The sequence below is a fragment of the Perognathus longimembris genome, chromosome 22 (assembly GCF_023159225.1).
Source record: "Perognathus longimembris pacificus isolate PPM17 chromosome 22, ASM2315922v1, whole genome shotgun sequence".
Lineage (NCBI taxonomy): Eukaryota > Metazoa > Chordata > Mammalia > Rodentia > Heteromyidae > Perognathus > Perognathus longimembris.
The window spans coordinates 35131708-35148316 of record NC_063182.1 but is presented as its reverse complement, the minus strand read 5'-3'; the positions used below and the strand labels follow the sequence as shown (position 1 = coordinate 35148316).

Sequence of the window (16609 nt, the reverse complement as noted above, 5' to 3'; positions counted from 1 at the left end):
AGCGCACAAGAGAATTGGAAGAACACATACCAGAAGTCATACTGGAAACCCCCAAAGACTGAGCAGCGAGTAGTGTCAATCGGTGATCAGCATCCTGAATGTATGCCATTGTGGTCATAGGATAAACATTTGCTTGAAGGGGTAATTTGTCCATTGTCCTTCTAGGTTGAATCTATAAAACCAAGCAATACCTTTTTTGGGAAATGTGATATTTACATACTTTTATAAAACAGGACTTTTAAAGTTCTGAGTCCTCTTCCAAGTGACACCAGTTCCATTCTTGTTCAAGCAAAGAAATCATTTAAAAATTAAACTCTTCTTTAAAACAGTATGAAGGAATCCATGCGAATCTTAGAAAACAATTTTTGAGTGGGAATGGAATAACTTGTCCAAATTGTAAAAATAGGCATTTCTATTTAAATTCAGAATAAAAATGCCTCATGAAAGTCTTCTGGCTCTCTCATATTAGCATAAAACAAATTATAAAGGTATTAAGTATTCATTTCTCATCCAAATCTAACATACTGCTTTTGTAATGAATGCTAAGCATAATAGCTCTGTATCCCCTTTCAAGAAGTATCTCTTATTATTTTTGAATCCATCTTAATAAATATCACAGATCTCCCATAAGACATTACACATTATAATCAAATGCATTTATATTTAAAAACCACTCAATGTTTACTCTTCTTGTTTAGTTTCAATCTAGATAGTTCTAAATTCCAGTCTCTCTTAACCTGGTGTATGAATGCATGAAATATAATTTTATGTTTTAAAAGAGAGTGTCAGTAGCCCCAAGTTAGTCCAGGCCACAGCAACTTAAATTTTAGTCTCAAAAGCCTATTGAATCTTAGGCACACCACTTAAAAATGTCATCTCCTCATTTAAACTGATGGAAGTTTAAGATGAAAGTCAAAACGAAGAGAAGTATAAAAGTCATCGTAATGTGAACGGACTATTCATTAATAGAAGGGTGACACTTACTGAGGAATGCTTCATAGATCTAATCTCCAATATCCCCAACAGTCCTGGAGTATGTCAGTCAAGTTACTGGTTGGTTGTTCCCTCCCCCCATTCATGTTCTTATAGCTGGTAAGTGGGACTCTATGTTAAAAGACTCTATTTCAAAGACTCAGTTTTCCACTGCAGAAACAGAGGAGGCTATCTTGGATTTGAGCAGGTCCTAACCCCATGCTTTGCCTTCTCGTAAGAGGGAAATCTAGACAGGAAAGGAAAGATGGAGTCACACGCAAGGGTCATCGTGTCACCACGGAGAAAGAGATTGGGGTGATACGTCTACAGGAATGCCAGGGGGTGTTAGCAATCGCCACCAAGTAGGGAGGGAAAGGAAGGGTATTTTCCTACATACTGGAGACAACAAGCCCTGAGTTTACCCTCAACTCAGGAATCTGGTCTCCTGGATTGTAAAAGAATAAAGTTCTCTTGTTTTAAGCTACACAGTTTGTGGTGATTTCTATGGTAGCCTTGTGAAATTAGTAAGTGGGTAGGTAAAGGACCAACTGTACACTGTGGAAGGAAAGAAAGGAGGGAAGAATGAAGAGGAAGAAAGGGGAGGGGAGCACTGAAAATATTTCCCATTTCTCCTAATTCTGACCTTCCCACCTCAATTCACTTGTATCCTTAAGTACTAGATGGTTAAATCTGCTATAACTCTATTGTTGCCTTTCAGTCCCCATTAGTAGGTCTAGATATCTATTTTCATCCAAGTATTCCTAATTTAAAACCTAAAAAAAAATATGGCTTTAAAATATGTAGATTATGGGCTCAAAAATATATTTTCCCTTTTATTCAAATGTTTGGTCCTTAAAAAGAAAATTAACATTTTTAGTCATTCATTTTTACTAAGTTTTCTCATTCATGTATACACCCACACATACAAATAATTGCTTCTGAGAGATTTTAAGAAAGGCATTTATTTTGTACACAAGGAAAATGAATCACCATAAAGTCAGGATTTCATTTGAAAACCAAATGGCTATAGTAGAATTAACATGTTAATTGGAATGTATGTAAGCAATTTCTTGTACTTTGGAAAAGGTTTAAATTTAACTTTTAGAGGAAATCACAGAAAACTATCACATCCTTTCCACTTATAGCCACTCGATAACAGACAGAGTAGAAAGCATATGTTGTGTAATTATTTCTATTCATAACCAGGAATTTCCAAAATGCTAATGTATAAAAAAAACTGTTCCTTTTAAAAAATAGTATTATTTCGAAATGTCGTCATGCACATATAATTCAAAACACAGAGACTGATTTAACAACAGAAATAGGACTGTTACATTCTGATAAAGAAAATAAATGATCTCAAAAACCTATATGAAAATTTTCTATTTAAAATTAATAAAAATTTTGATTAAGCATATACCCGCCCACATTTCTAGATAGATATATTTCTCTATGTATACATATATGTCTGTATAAATGTATTGATGACAAAAATTGCATAAAACTGAAATTTTCACAAAACTTAAGAGTTAATTATTAGAGCATACATTTATAAATATATAAGAAATAAAATATGTATGCAAAGACCAATTCCTCATGAGGAAAAGATATCTATCAATCCCCTGGTCATGTTTTCTTTCTAGTATATTATATAAATAAAATAATATTATATAAAAGTAAAATAATATGTATATATATTAGCATAAAATATTTATACAATGAGGTCACCAAATCTCCCCTTATGAAAAAAAATTCTTACAGATGTTCTGAAAGAAATAGTCTCACAAATATTTTTTCTAATTTAGGGATTCCAAATGAATATAGAACCTGTGTCTTCTAAAATTTAGTTTTAGGAATAACTTACAACTTTAGGCATATTTTTCCAAGGATCTAAAATCAACTGGCCCATTATGTTATATTAATCCACTTTATTCACTAATTCAACCAATCTTATTCATTTTATTATTTATTTATTGTCAGTCTTGGAGATTGAACTCGGGGCCTGGGTGTGGTCTCTGAGCAATTTTTGCTCAAGGCTAGCACACTACCACTTTGAGCCACAGCACCACTTGTTTTTGTGTTTTTTTCAGGGAGTCTCATGAGGACTTTTCTTCTCGAGCTGGCTTTGAACTGTGATCCTCAGATCTCAGCCTCCGGAATAGAGTAGCTAGGATTACACGTGTGAGTCCCTGGCACCCAGTTATTTTAAAGAAGATTACCTGGTATCCATTCAGGTCGGTATAAAATCTGTTTTGGTTGTTTATTTTAGAAGAAATTCTCATAACAATCTCACGGTTATGTACGTCTCGGATGTCTACAATATTGGAAACTTGCACAGATTGTCCTTCTATTCCTGAAATTAAAAAATATATATACACATTAGTGAAAAGCAATTACTGCCACCCCTTTCCTAACTGTAGTGTAGAGAACTCCTTTCCCAATTAACATACATTTCCTTGTTTTCTGCTTCCTATCTTTGTAATCTCATATACCAAAGTGTTAACATTTATTTTTCCTCTACTTTAGTATCAGAATATTGGTAGCATTTATGCAGGGGCGCAAAGAGTCCAATGGATGTAGGTGACGTAGCATGTCGCTGGCTCTCCAGTGCGTTCTGAGGGGAAGAGCCTGAAGTGAGAAAAGGCAGCAGCTCTCTTCCAGAACAATCAGTTCAGTTCCCCTTCTGTACCTGCTTCTCGCTGACAGTGGCAATGAAACCCCGTTCTCCACCACCTTCTCTTGGTACACTACGAATGAAGAGCCACTAAAACTGACACTGTTGACTCAAGAGACATGTGTTGTTACCCATAATCTATTTCTAGAAAAACAAGACAGGTGATCCAATGAGATGATTTATGGCTGAAACCTGTATGAACATATTAGTATGAGCAGACTACAATCTAGACAGCTCCTCAGAAGTAATCAATCTCAGCTGAGTTTGGGATCTCTTAGGAGCCCGAGTTAGAGTAATCCATTCGACTTTTTGCTATATAAGGCAAAGTACTAGTAAAAAAGGCCCATATTAACTTTTTTTTTTTCTGATAAGCCTGAAGTGTTTACTAGTATCTATCTATCTGTCATTCTACCTGAACTGTCTCATCGGGCCCTCCACAAAGCCTTGGGTCAATTTCAGAGATGAAGAGCAGTGTGGCACTCAGTCAGAGGGAGTGTATGTGACAAAGATTACAGGCTCTTCAAAAAAGAACAGTCAGGAAAGGGGTCCTGAGAAGAGAAGAACCGACCTATCCTATTTCATAAAGCGGATGCTCTTGAAGTTACAAGAACCCTGCAAACTTACCAACAGCTTTACTTCCTCTGCCCTCCTTTCCCTACTTTTCACACACTGCCACTCTTATTAAACAGCAAATTCTTGAAACTAATGAAGTCTGCATAGAGATGGCGAGCAAGAGCGGGGCAAGGACGCTTCCCCACTCCTAGGAGCTAAACGTAATCCCCACGGCTTAGAGAAAGTGACAGACGTTCAAAGAAATTTCTTATCTGTTAGATTTGTGGGAAAGAATGAACAGAGTACACTTATACAGCCAAAGCTCAGAGGTTCTGTGAAAGACACACTGCAAAGTATAAGAATATAAATAATAATACAGAGATCAATAATACTAAATGAGACATGGTATGCATTTATAGAATCTGCAAAATGTTCAGAATTTTCTTTCTTGTACATGCTGCTATTCTAACTAAACCACCTCAATTGGAGGTAACTTTTCTTACTATGTTCGTAAATCTTTTATGAATACAATTGCCTCAAAAAGGGATGGCCATACTTTTATGGCCACTCTGAACTATTAACTTGCCTGTTAAATATATGCATACATTTCCTTCTGAGAGTTATCAGAGGAACTTGTAAAGGAAGATGGCCCAAATATCCCAACCACTACTGGAAAGTTTAAAAAAGGTCACACAGTACAACATAATCTGCTCTGAACTAGAATACAAACTGCTTTTAAAGGCAAATTTTATTTTAATGTGTTTCCATTAAAGCAAAAATGAAATGCATATGGAATTTTAATAGACGAACATCTATAAATGAACCTAAGACTTTCATAGCACAAAATGTAGGGGTGTGATTGTAGCTCAATAGTGCAAGGCCAGGGGACAAGTTCCCAACACAAACTAACCCTCAACCCCCCCCTCCTAAACAAAAACAAATGGTCGTATTCATAAAGAGCATAGGTGATGACAAGAAGTTAACTCTAACTTACAGGAAGCTTTTAGAGAATTGTTAGTAGTCTTTTATGTTTTCTTCTCTCTAGACTGGTTATTCGCTCAGGGTTAAGAGAACACAAGAAATGAAATGAAGTCTTAGCAAGAAAGAATATCATTAATTTCAATTCATGTATCTCCAGAAAATATTTACAAAGAACATGCCTCAAGAAAAATATTAATGATCTCACATTCCCCCTAGCAACGATAAATTATTCCTACTGAGAAAATCACCTTCCTCAAACTTGATATCATCCTCAGATCATGTTGTGACAACAAACCCTCAAGCTCTTTACAAGCAGCTCGGTGGCCATTCACAATTTGGCAAGACATTAATTTAAATTTGTGGAGTCAGGATGGATTTTTAAAATAAGGTCAATGTTATACTACTACAAACAAGCCAAATTAAAACCTACAACTGCAATAAAGGAGTTCCCAAAGAGAAAGTATTTAGATTTAAGAACAGTATGTGTGTGAAAGCCGTTCCCAAGTCAAGAATTCCCTAACGCATGCCTCTGTCTAAGAAGGCAGCCAGATATAGACCCTGGGGCCCAGTGCTCTGCTGGGTTTCTGCAGTACGGGACAGAGAGGCAGTTACTCTAGGAAAGAAAGTGGTTCTTTCTACCCATAGCCAGGGCTTTGGAAGCCTTTTTAGGTTTTCTGCAGTTCTGGGAAAGAAAAATGGATCCTACAAGACCAGCATCCCCCCCAAGGGGGAGGAGCCACGATCGGTATTCAACCACGAGAAAGAAGTGGCCTTTTGTTCCAAATACCTTCCTTCTTGAAGGAAGCAATGTAAGGTCAAATACAGACAACTTACAAGTGAAAATTTTATATAAAGAAAAGTTTTTCAGGTGCTACCCATGAGCAAGCCACTGGGTACATGCTGTAGATTCCAGTCTCATCCCTGTAACAGGGTGTGTTTTTTCACCCTAAGTCTGTTAGCTTCTCATAGACCCAGTCCATCCCACACACCATCTTTATATTACAGATCTTAGCATTTGGGGCACATGATAAATGATGAGTAACCGTTAAACAGAAACAGCTGAGATGTACACGCCCATTCTTCATCACATATAAGGGAGCTGATATGAGAAGAAAGCAAACTGGCCTATGGAGACAGTCCAAGCAGCTGGGAAAATGAAGACAAAGGGATTTTCACTGTGAACACATGAACGCATGTTGGAATGTAAGCTTCTCAGGGATGGGGAATCATCCCCTGAGCTCCCAGCATGCAGCAGGTAAGCCATAAATGCCGGCTTAGAGATGGGCGGCAGCTAGGAAGGCCTGGATACTGTGTACAAGATGCTCACTGCATATTACACGTGAGTCATTCAGTCATGACAGTAGCAGAAGGCTGGCAGCACCAAGGCTAAGTAAGCCTTTCATCTACCATGCAGACCAACAAATGGAGAAAGTGGAGTTCACCTTGAAACCAAGGTCTGGGAGAGGCTCTGCAGTAACGCCGATCTATAGATTTTAAGTAGGAGTAAAGGGAATAGGAGAGAAAGAAGAGAAAGAAGAGAGAGAGGAAGGAAGGAGCGGAGCAAGAGAGACAGACACGGATAGTGAGAGAACTACTCAACGGAGTGAAATTGAATCCAGGGACATACCTTACCTACACCGAAAACCTCTTCAGAGCAGCCAGAAACTTTAGTTCTAAATGACAGGTTCACATGAGAAGCTAAGAACAAAATACATTTAAAAAGTAAAGACATGTGCTTTATTCCACAGCAAATCCTGCCAGCGCACCTAGCTGAGCGGAGCCGAGTGGTCAGCGCAGAAAGCATGCATCAGCATGTCTGCCTGCCTGTTGCTAAGAACCAAACACGGGAAAATCTGCCAGATGTTATCAACAGGAAATGAATAGAGAAATCAGGAATAACAATGCTACGGAAAAATGAGGTAGCTGTGTGTATGCAGCACAGGGAAGACCTGATAAACCATGCTGAGAACAGACGCAAACACAACACGACACTCAACAGACACGGGAGGGCCTGTGTGCAAGAAGTGCGTGAGGAAACACTCAAATTCTAGAAGGGCTTTGCCTTATGTCTGTAATAGGTACAGTCTGGGGAGCAAAGAAGTATACACAAATGACATATTTTTATTTATAAACGTAATTTTAAATATTTTTGAAGGCACTATTTCCTTAGCTATGAGGTAGAAACGCAACCACGTAGCTCCCCCTTGAGTGGCGGGGGCGAACGTGCCACCGCTCTCAGAGTACAGCGTCTTCCACCTGTCAGCCTTGGAGTCTCGCTCCAAACGATCCTTGTCTTCTCAGTTATCCCACAGGCAAGAGGAGCCGGAGAGAGCAGAGAGGGAAGAAAGAGCACCAGTCTAGGGATCCGAGATGGGCATTTCTTGGAGCGAGAAAGAAAAACCTAGAGGACAACCTTCTCATCCGCACATCTGACAGAGGAGTAAAGGGCACATCGTGGGTGAAGTACAAACACTCTAAGGAGTGTACATGGAGAGCCTAGGGCCAACGCTCTGAGCAGCAAAACTGGTAATGGCCTTTCACGAATCTTCCGCCTCATTTCCTCTCTTCCTCTAATCCCATGGACCTTTGTATAGTTTATCTGAAACAGCTTAAGTCAGACAGACTCTCAGACTAAGCCTAGCTCACTTCACTTTTCTAGATCGTCTCCTAGCATTTCTGAAATGTAAAGTATTCCTTTTTAAGGAATATATTCTTAGCAAATGAGACAACGTTCTCCTCTCAGCCAAGTAGTCAGTGGAAGGAAACAACAAAGGAGAGAAGGCAAGAAGGCTCACTAACTTTCCAGTAAAAATCCAGGATCTTCTAAGTGGTCCTTTGCTATAATTAGGGCAGACCATTAGATTAAAACAGGCCAATAAAATTGGCCTGTGCTATCTAGGGAAATGAAAAGTCACAGCAAAATCCTTAAAAGGTATAAACATGATAACTGCCTTTCTGAATAAGACCTCAATACCCAGAAAATAGGAGAATTTGCCAGTTGTCCATCAGATAAAGGACTTACCTAGACAATGTAAAGAGTTCCAAAAATTAAATACCAAAGGAATAAGTCAACTGATAAGTAAAATTAAACAAATTTTAAAACAAGTACACCTCTTTACAATAAAAAAGGAAAAGAGAAAAAAAAACAAGTACAAATGGCTTACAGACACTTGAAAGTTTGACATCTTCATACGGAGGAAATGAAAATCAAAATCCCATCTAAAAACCCATCTCATCCAGCAGAATGGTTTTCATCCAGAATACAAATAACAACAAAGCTGATTAGTAGGTAAAACCCTGAGGAAGGAAAAGGCATGAAAAAAGTAGAGGATATGGTTGAAGTACTATATACACATGTTAAGAAAACAGAATGGTAAAACCTCCTGAACATTGTTCTGAAAAGAAAAGATGGGTTTGACTGGATTCAGTGTATGGAAGTATCACAATAACTCTTTGTCCGATTAATTTATGCTAACAAAAATGGGGTGTAAAGAACCCTAAAAAATTAAATCTTTAAAGTGTTAGTGAAATCAAACATAGCTATCAAAAAAAAAATCCTAGAAAAACCTGCCTAACAGTCAAAGTACTGCCTTTGGTGAGGATCCTGAACTAGGGGCTCTCTATCAAAATGGAACCTTGCTAATTGTTCCATTCCCTTTCCTTTCACCTGAGCAGGGAGGGTCAGACGAGGAAGCAGGAGTAGGACAAAAAGAGCTACCATGAAAATCAAGGGCTTCTGATTTTGCATATGTATTTTTCCAATTTTGGGAGCTGGTTTGTATTTAATTCACAAAAAATACATTTCTTATTATGTATTTACTTTTGTGACATTGTTTCTGTGAACTTTATCCAACTAATCTTGGAGTTGACATTTATGTTTCGGTGCAGCATGTACATTTAAGTGATAATTTTTCACAAGGATGAGCTAAGTAAACCAACATGGAAATGTTTGTAAAAAAGCAAATATTATCATCGCTAGACATTTTAAAAGCTGGACTTACATCTGAAAGTGTATAAATATGAATGGTAATAATTCCTACAACGGGGTGACCTTTTAATCCACGTTGACTTTCTCAACTCATCATCCATTATAAGATCAAATTTACCCTCTGAGGCTCAGTTCATTTCTGGGTCTGTAAATGGTCACATTGATTATTTCCTCAGAAGTATAAATTTTAGTATCTGCTTTCATGAATACAGATTTTACTAAATTCCATTCTAACACCGATTTAAGAAAAAGATGAGACTTCACTTTGTTTCCTTAATAAAAAAAGACTAATAACTAGATTAATGACTACCATGTATTGATCACGTATGGGTTAAGTGCTACTTTGCATACTTTCAACTCTTCATTTAATGAATCCTCATAAGCATGTTAAAAATAAAACACACAAAGAGGAAAGTACAGCATTTTGATCATATGAATTACAATTTGGGGTAACGAATATACAATTCAGTATGGTAACCTGAAGGTTTAAAAACTGAAAGATACATAAGAAAACTAAAAGTTGATTTTTTAAATCATTGACTTTTTTGAAACAAGAGGGGTTTCTTGGGTTTTTGTTTTTTTTTCAGCTCTTTTTTCCCCTCCATACATAAAGATAAGGAATCATTCAATGACCTTTTTATCATCCTGGTAAGCTTCTCCATGTCGTTCCAATTTTAGTTTATGTGCTCTAGAAGTAAATCATGGAAGCTCTGCTTTGGAGGGAACACAGCATTTAATCAAGCAGTCCAAATCTCAAAACATCAATGATTTCTTGGTATTTCCCCCGTGATCCTAAGTTGGGCTGGTCTTGCACAGAGGCAACAAGAATGAGGGAATAACCAAGCATATGGTTGATCTGCACTTCCTCCCTCTGTGCTTAGTTACTCTGAATACAAGTGCAATTCTTTGAGTTAAGTGCATGAAATGGTAATATGTTTTGATTATTTCTATTGTATCAGTAATAATGTTTATAACTCAATCTAGAAAAAGTTAACATTTAGAGCCTTAGGATATGTTTTTAAAACTTTGTGTGTGTGTGTGTGTGTGTGTGTGTGTGTGTGTTAGTATGTGTGTACATGAAAGAAGTAATGAGAGGTTGGCCAATACTCTTGAGCATGAAAATATTAAATTATGATAAAACTCTGTAGGGGAAATAGAATGAAAATGAGTTCAGGAGAAAATAACAAAGTTCATACCCCTGACTGTTGAAGAAGAGCCACTACAGGCTTTTTAAAAATGTATGATTTGGTATCAAATCGCTAGCTATGGATGTGATTATTTTTAAATGTCACTTTTTACAATACTGAAGTAACAGCCTTTGCAATTATTTAACTGTAAAAAGAAAAACTAGATGTCAACTTAAAAATATATGTGACATAGAGCTCTTCAAATTCTCACAGGAACCACAGAGTTTGATCTAACTTACCTCCTCCAGTGTTTTGTGATTGTTTGCCTCCTCTTTGCCCACTCAAGTGACATTTCTCTAAGACCTAGCATCTCAAAAACATACTTCCTTCATCAAATCCTCCCCCAACTACCTTAACTCTCAATGACCATTCTTTCTCTTACAACTAGAGTTTGATTCCTCTGGCACAGTCTTCCTCTTAAGTAGATACAACACTGAACTATGGGCCAGGCTGTATACTCAGTTATTCCACAAAATACCCCTTGCATGGTAGACTATATCACTTCTACCACTGAGAAGGATGAAATTAAGGTCAGACACAAGGTCAAAGAGTTGGTAAGCCACAGAGGTAAGAGCAGAGCGTGGGATGATACAGGGTTTGAACCACTGCACTTCTGTCTTTTCCCATCCTAGAGCCCTTCATCAGAGTTCAATGCGACACTCATTTGTAGATGATATTCCCCTACTAATGAGCTGCGTCTCAACACAGCAGCTGCTGTCAAATAGACCCCAGATAACCTCTGAGTCTGAATTTTGTGTAACCAGTCCCTTAAAATAACCTTCTCTTCATGTCTGTAGGGAATAATCAGGTTTGACACACAGCTACTTATTTCAATTTTTAAAAGTTCCAATTAACAGTTTTAAAAAAAACCTACGCAGTCAATTGCACATTATGATATTCCAAAAATGCTTTAATTACCCAAGTCTCTGCCTAGCCGTAACTTACTTAAGGCTTTTTTACTATCAAATCAAACTAAATATGGAATGTATCCCTAGGGGAAAAAATAGTGACTGCAAAGCATTTTAATATTCTCATGAATCTTTTTATAGAAATAATAACTTCTGTGAGGCTCTGGGATATTGTTTACAAGTGAGGCAGACTCGGTGGGTGGAAGCACTAGATTCAAGTATTCGTAGAAGATGCATTAAGCACCACAGACTTTATATAATGAAGTTAGACGGACTTTGATGGTAACTCCTTATCTTACGGGTGGGCATGTGTGTGTGCATGTGTGTGCATTGCTACTGGGGCTTGATCTCTAGGCCTGTACTTCTCAACTTGGCTTTGTCCAATTACGGCTGACACTGCCGCTTCCGCCAGAGCTTTATTTTGGCTTTTTGATGGTTAACTGGAGATAAAAGTACTATAGCTTTTTGTCTGGAGGCTGGCATTGAACTTCAGACCTCACATCTCAGACTCTTGAGTAGCTAGGATTACATGCCATCAGTACCTAGTTCATCTACTCTTTTTGTTTGCTTGTTTTTAGATTAAAAAGCTGAAGACCAGAAGTGTGGCTCCAGTGGTAGAGTACCAGCCATGAATGAAAAAGTCAAGTGGGATAAGTCCTGAGTTCAAACCCTGTTACTAGGAGAAAAGAGAAAAGGAAAGGGAAAGAGAAAGGAAAGGAAAGGAAGAAAGAAACAAATGGAGTCCCTAAAGAATTAAAGGACAAACCAAAAAGGTTACTCTAATAATCTTAGGTGAAACTAAGGGTTTTAGGACTAACTTCAGATCTCTAATTCCCAAAATGAATACCTTATATGATTACTTACACGAAACTCACTTTGTCTCTAAAAATAGAAGTCATGTAATAAATCCACTTAGATTTTTATATTCAAAATTCCTCAGAGAAAAACTCAGCAGCCCTCTTTGATTGTTAACTAAACCCATGCAGGGAAATTATTCAATCACTGAAGCCAAAGGAAAGCCTTTCCTTTCATACTTTTCTGATTGCTGTTCATTACCTTTTTACCTTCAGGCTACTTGCTTTTTTTTTTAAAGCAAGATCTATTATATATAGTACTTTTATAATATGTTGGTAGAAATAGGGCAAAAGGATTGTATTTAAGACATTTCTCCTAAGACTGAAACATGGTTTACACACATAAATTCATTCACTCATAACCACCTGCCTTAGGAAAACACAATAGGAAGACGGGAGGAACTTGAAGCTATATATTATAACAGATTTGGGACCTGAACATTTGCCAGTGAAAATGTACATGACACATAGGCAACTCATAGCAACCTAATTCTTTAAAGTAGCTGTTGATGACAGAAAACTAGGGCACGGAAGTCGAATCATTGCTATTCTGAAGACAAATGAAACTACAGTTATAGCGATGTCACTTACTCATCACTTTGTGACTGTGAGGTTTGTACTTGTTGCAATACCAACTATAACACCAGAGGATACGTGAGCTTTTGTTTATATCATATTCTGGCTTTCAATCAGGAGTTAACAATAACATGTAATGTAGCCCACTCAGTAATGCTTGATTATATTGAAAGAAAAATTGACCACGCCTACCTTACCCCCAGAAAATGTAATTTTTCTACAGACTACATAGCTTTTTCTAAAACATGAAATGTTCCTAAAAGGGTATTTCATTGACATGTGCTATAAAATGGATTTCTCATTTACCCTGACATAAAGCAAAGAGTTACTCATTAGAAAACCCTGAAATTGCTCTGATTTCATACAGCTTTTAAACCTAGTGAACACAAAATTTCATCTAATTGAATATTTCTAGAAACTTTTTGAATGTGATGTCTGAGTGATAAATGAAAAGAAAAATAAAGTGGTTTTTCTCTTAATGGCCTAAATGATGCTTTCTTAGGGAGCCTTTCAACTGCCTTTCTAATAATTTATTTCTCAATTTCAGAAAGAATGGAAGTGAGGAAACTAAAGTTAAATATCAACCCAAACAACAACAGCTGGTTGAACCAAGACCTCCCAACAGAGTCTGTTTGAAAATCAGTAATGGTCAAATAGTCAGTGTACTTTAGGAAATGCTGTTAATTTTTTTTAAATTTTAAAATGTCTTTTAAAGATTTAATTGTATTGTCAAGGTGATGTAGAGAGGGGTTACAGTAACATACATAAGGTAGTGAGTGCATTTCTTGTCAAACTTGTTACCACCTCACTCATTTTTCTCCCACCTTCCCTCCTCCCCAACCCCCGCCCCAAGTTGTACAGTTAGTTCACAATATATTGTCATGTAAGTATCACTGTTACATTGGTTCACCTTTGTCTCACAATTTTGATTTCTGTTCTTGATTTTGTTTTCTCCTTTAGCTTAATTTGGGAGAAAGTTACTTTATAGAGAAAAGGGCCAAAGGACAACTAAATAGAGACTAAGAATTGGATAGGTATTTTGTCAGATGTGCATTACTCTTGTTTTTAGAAAAAATGTTTCTGCACAGAAAACAAAGGGGCATGATCTCCCTGATATATGACTGTTAACAAAGGGAGATGGAGAGACAGTAGAGACCAAGTCTGTGAACACTGTATATGTGCTTGATACATTGTATATTGCATATGGGTCTACCTGACCTAGACAAGGGATGGAAAAACAGGTTGTAAGATATCACAAGAAATGTACACACTGCCCTACTATGTAACTGCACCCTCTTTGCACAACACCTTGTAAAAAAAATTTTATGTTCAATTAATAATAATAAAAATTTTAAAAAAAAAAGAAAAAAGGTTTCTGTGGATTCATTGCTAGGTCTTCAATTCTATTCCATAGGTCCTCAGGCCTGCTCATGTGCCAGTACCACGCTGTTTTTATAACTACGACTTTATAACAGAGTTTGAAGCTTGGTACTGGTTTTCCTCCAGCATTGCTCTTCCTGCTAAGGATTGTTTTTGCTATTTGGGGTTTTCTATTATTCCATATGAATTTTTGGATTGCTTCTTCTATGTCATTAAGGAATGTTGTTGGGATTTTGATGGGCACTGACTTGGGAAAGGGAAGGAGAATCACGGAAACCGTGGAGCAAAAGGAAGATCAATGCTACAGTGACACTAGGTACTATGGTTGGAAATGAACTTTACAACTTAGGAAGGAGGGGATGGAGGGAAGGAAAAGGGAGAAAATGAAGGAGGGTAACAAGGCTGAAAAAGAAAGTGACTCATTACCTGGCTTGTATAACTGTAACTACTCTATACATCACCATATATAAATATACATATATATATAAAGTATTTTTTTATTTATTTATTACCAGTCCTGGGCTTGGACTCAGGGCCTGAGCACTGTCCCTGGCTTCTTTTTGCTCAAGGCTAGCACTCTGCCACTTGAGCCACAGCGCCACTTCTGATTTTTTCTATATATGTGGTGCTGAGGAATTGAGCCCAGGGCTTCATGTATATGAGGCAAGCACTCTACCACCAAGCCATATTCCCAGCCCTACAATAATTTTTTTTTTTTAAGAAAAACATCTATGGAGTGAAATGAAGAGTTTTAATATACACATTTAATAAAGACAGAAAATCTAGACTTCAACTCAACTTCTGTTTACCCTGGTGTTGAGAAATTTAAAAAAATCTTCTGTGTCATTAGCTGTATAATTATAGTAGGTTACCAATATAATGACATATGTGATGAAAAAATATTAACAGCTTCTCTTCTCCAATTCATATTTCCTCTTGCATCAGAAATCTGGAACTAACAACAAACAGGTTCTATTTATTAATATTCATCCAATAGTTGCACTGGTCAACTGAAAGAGGATAAAATTACCAAATGTTCAAAAACAGCAAGTTAAATTTGAGAACAAATGTTTTTGTAATTACAAGAACTAGTAGCTGAGTCACTGTACAAAAACATGGAAGGTGCTTGAAGGTTTCTTTGTAACTAAGGCAAAGGCTCATTTTGTCTATCCATTTAAAAATTATATTTTTATTGTTGTCAAGTGGTTGTATGAAAAGGCTACAATTTAACGTCAGTTTATGAGTACAATGCATTTTAATCACTGTCACCCATCTTGTTGTTCTCCATCTTTTCCATTGCCTGCATCTCGACTAATCTAGAAGCTCAGTTTACAGCAGTCTAAAGTTCAGAACATTAGCCATTTTTCGGGACTTTCTGAATACACATGGGCTGGAACTGCACCGACAAACTCCTAGATCATCTTTTCAAGTAGTTAGAATACTTGCAAACACCTGAAAACCTCTCATATCTCTGACAAAAAGGATTTCGTTTAAAATCTCAACAAACCAGGATCCAGAGAATATGAATCCTCACGCAATGGTAAAATAGGTCAGATGGAGGTAGATCCGGAAGACAGGGAGAAAAAAGCAAAAGCCCCACAGTGAAAATAAATATTTTCCTAAAGGAAGATTTGCTGAAAGGAGCTCAAGGAAAAATGGCTGGGGATATAGGAAGAAAATAATTCAGATGGTTTTGGTATCTCATCTCCCAACGATTTTCATGGTAGGGGAAAAAATAAGGAAATAAATGTTCAGGGCTACAAATATAAAAAGGTTTCTATGCCGCTTCAAGTTTACATACTCTGATTTCAGTTTCAAATCAGGCAACTAGAACAAAAGTCTCTCAGCGGAAACACTCTCAGTTAATGTCACATGATAGCTATTTATCTATCATCTCCCACAAACTCCTAAAGCTTCCTGTTTTCAAGCTTCAAAAATCTATTATTGGCACAAAAATATGCAATAGACACATTTTATTCTATCTGTGGAGAAATCCAGAAGGAAAACCCTTCATGTTTACCCTTTTTTTTTAGCACCCAATTCAGAACAACCTCCATTCTTTAACTAATTAAGTTATATTTTAAAAGTACTTCCTTTACCTAGGAGGTTAGCCCTGTGGACATTTCAAAAAAACTTGTATTTTGACATAAAATATAAAACTGTATTTTTATACATAAACCTATTTCTTTGGCAACTAATAAACCACGTGCTACTGAGAAAAAAGTGAAAACAGCTAAGAACCAGGACTTCAATGGCTACTCCGAGTGTCAAGAACGGACAAATTGATGATGAAAGAGAGAAGGAGCAGCCATTGAAAAGGCAATGTCCCTAGAAAGCTAGTAGTAAGCTTGGGCACCAGAACACCAAAGAAGAAAAGAGAAGCAAACCTGGAAAGAAAACACAAAGAAACTTAAAATGAAGTAGAGAAAGCAACGCCAAGCTAGCAAACAGAAATGAACCCCACCCGAGAGGCCAATAAATGCTGAGGAGAAGAGAGACACAGAGCAGACACAGCCGCTTTGGAAAGGCAAAGGAGT

At 37.1% G+C, this 16609-nt stretch overlaps 1 protein-coding gene across 1 annotated transcript in view; it reads right to left on the bottom strand.

The window, feature by feature from the left end:
- Man2a1 (mannosidase alpha class 2A member 1) overlaps positions 1-16609 on the bottom strand; it is a 146847-nt gene that overhangs the window by 21676 nt on the left and 108562 nt on the right. Inside the window, exons 17-18 of the mRNA XM_048331658.1 lie at positions 3192-3325; positions 31-172 (exon numbers count right to left, since the gene is read on the bottom strand). Of these exons, the coding sequence (XP_048187615.1) occupies positions 31-172; positions 3192-3325 (276 nt within the window). The remainder of the gene's footprint in view (positions 1-30; positions 173-3191; positions 3326-16609) is intronic.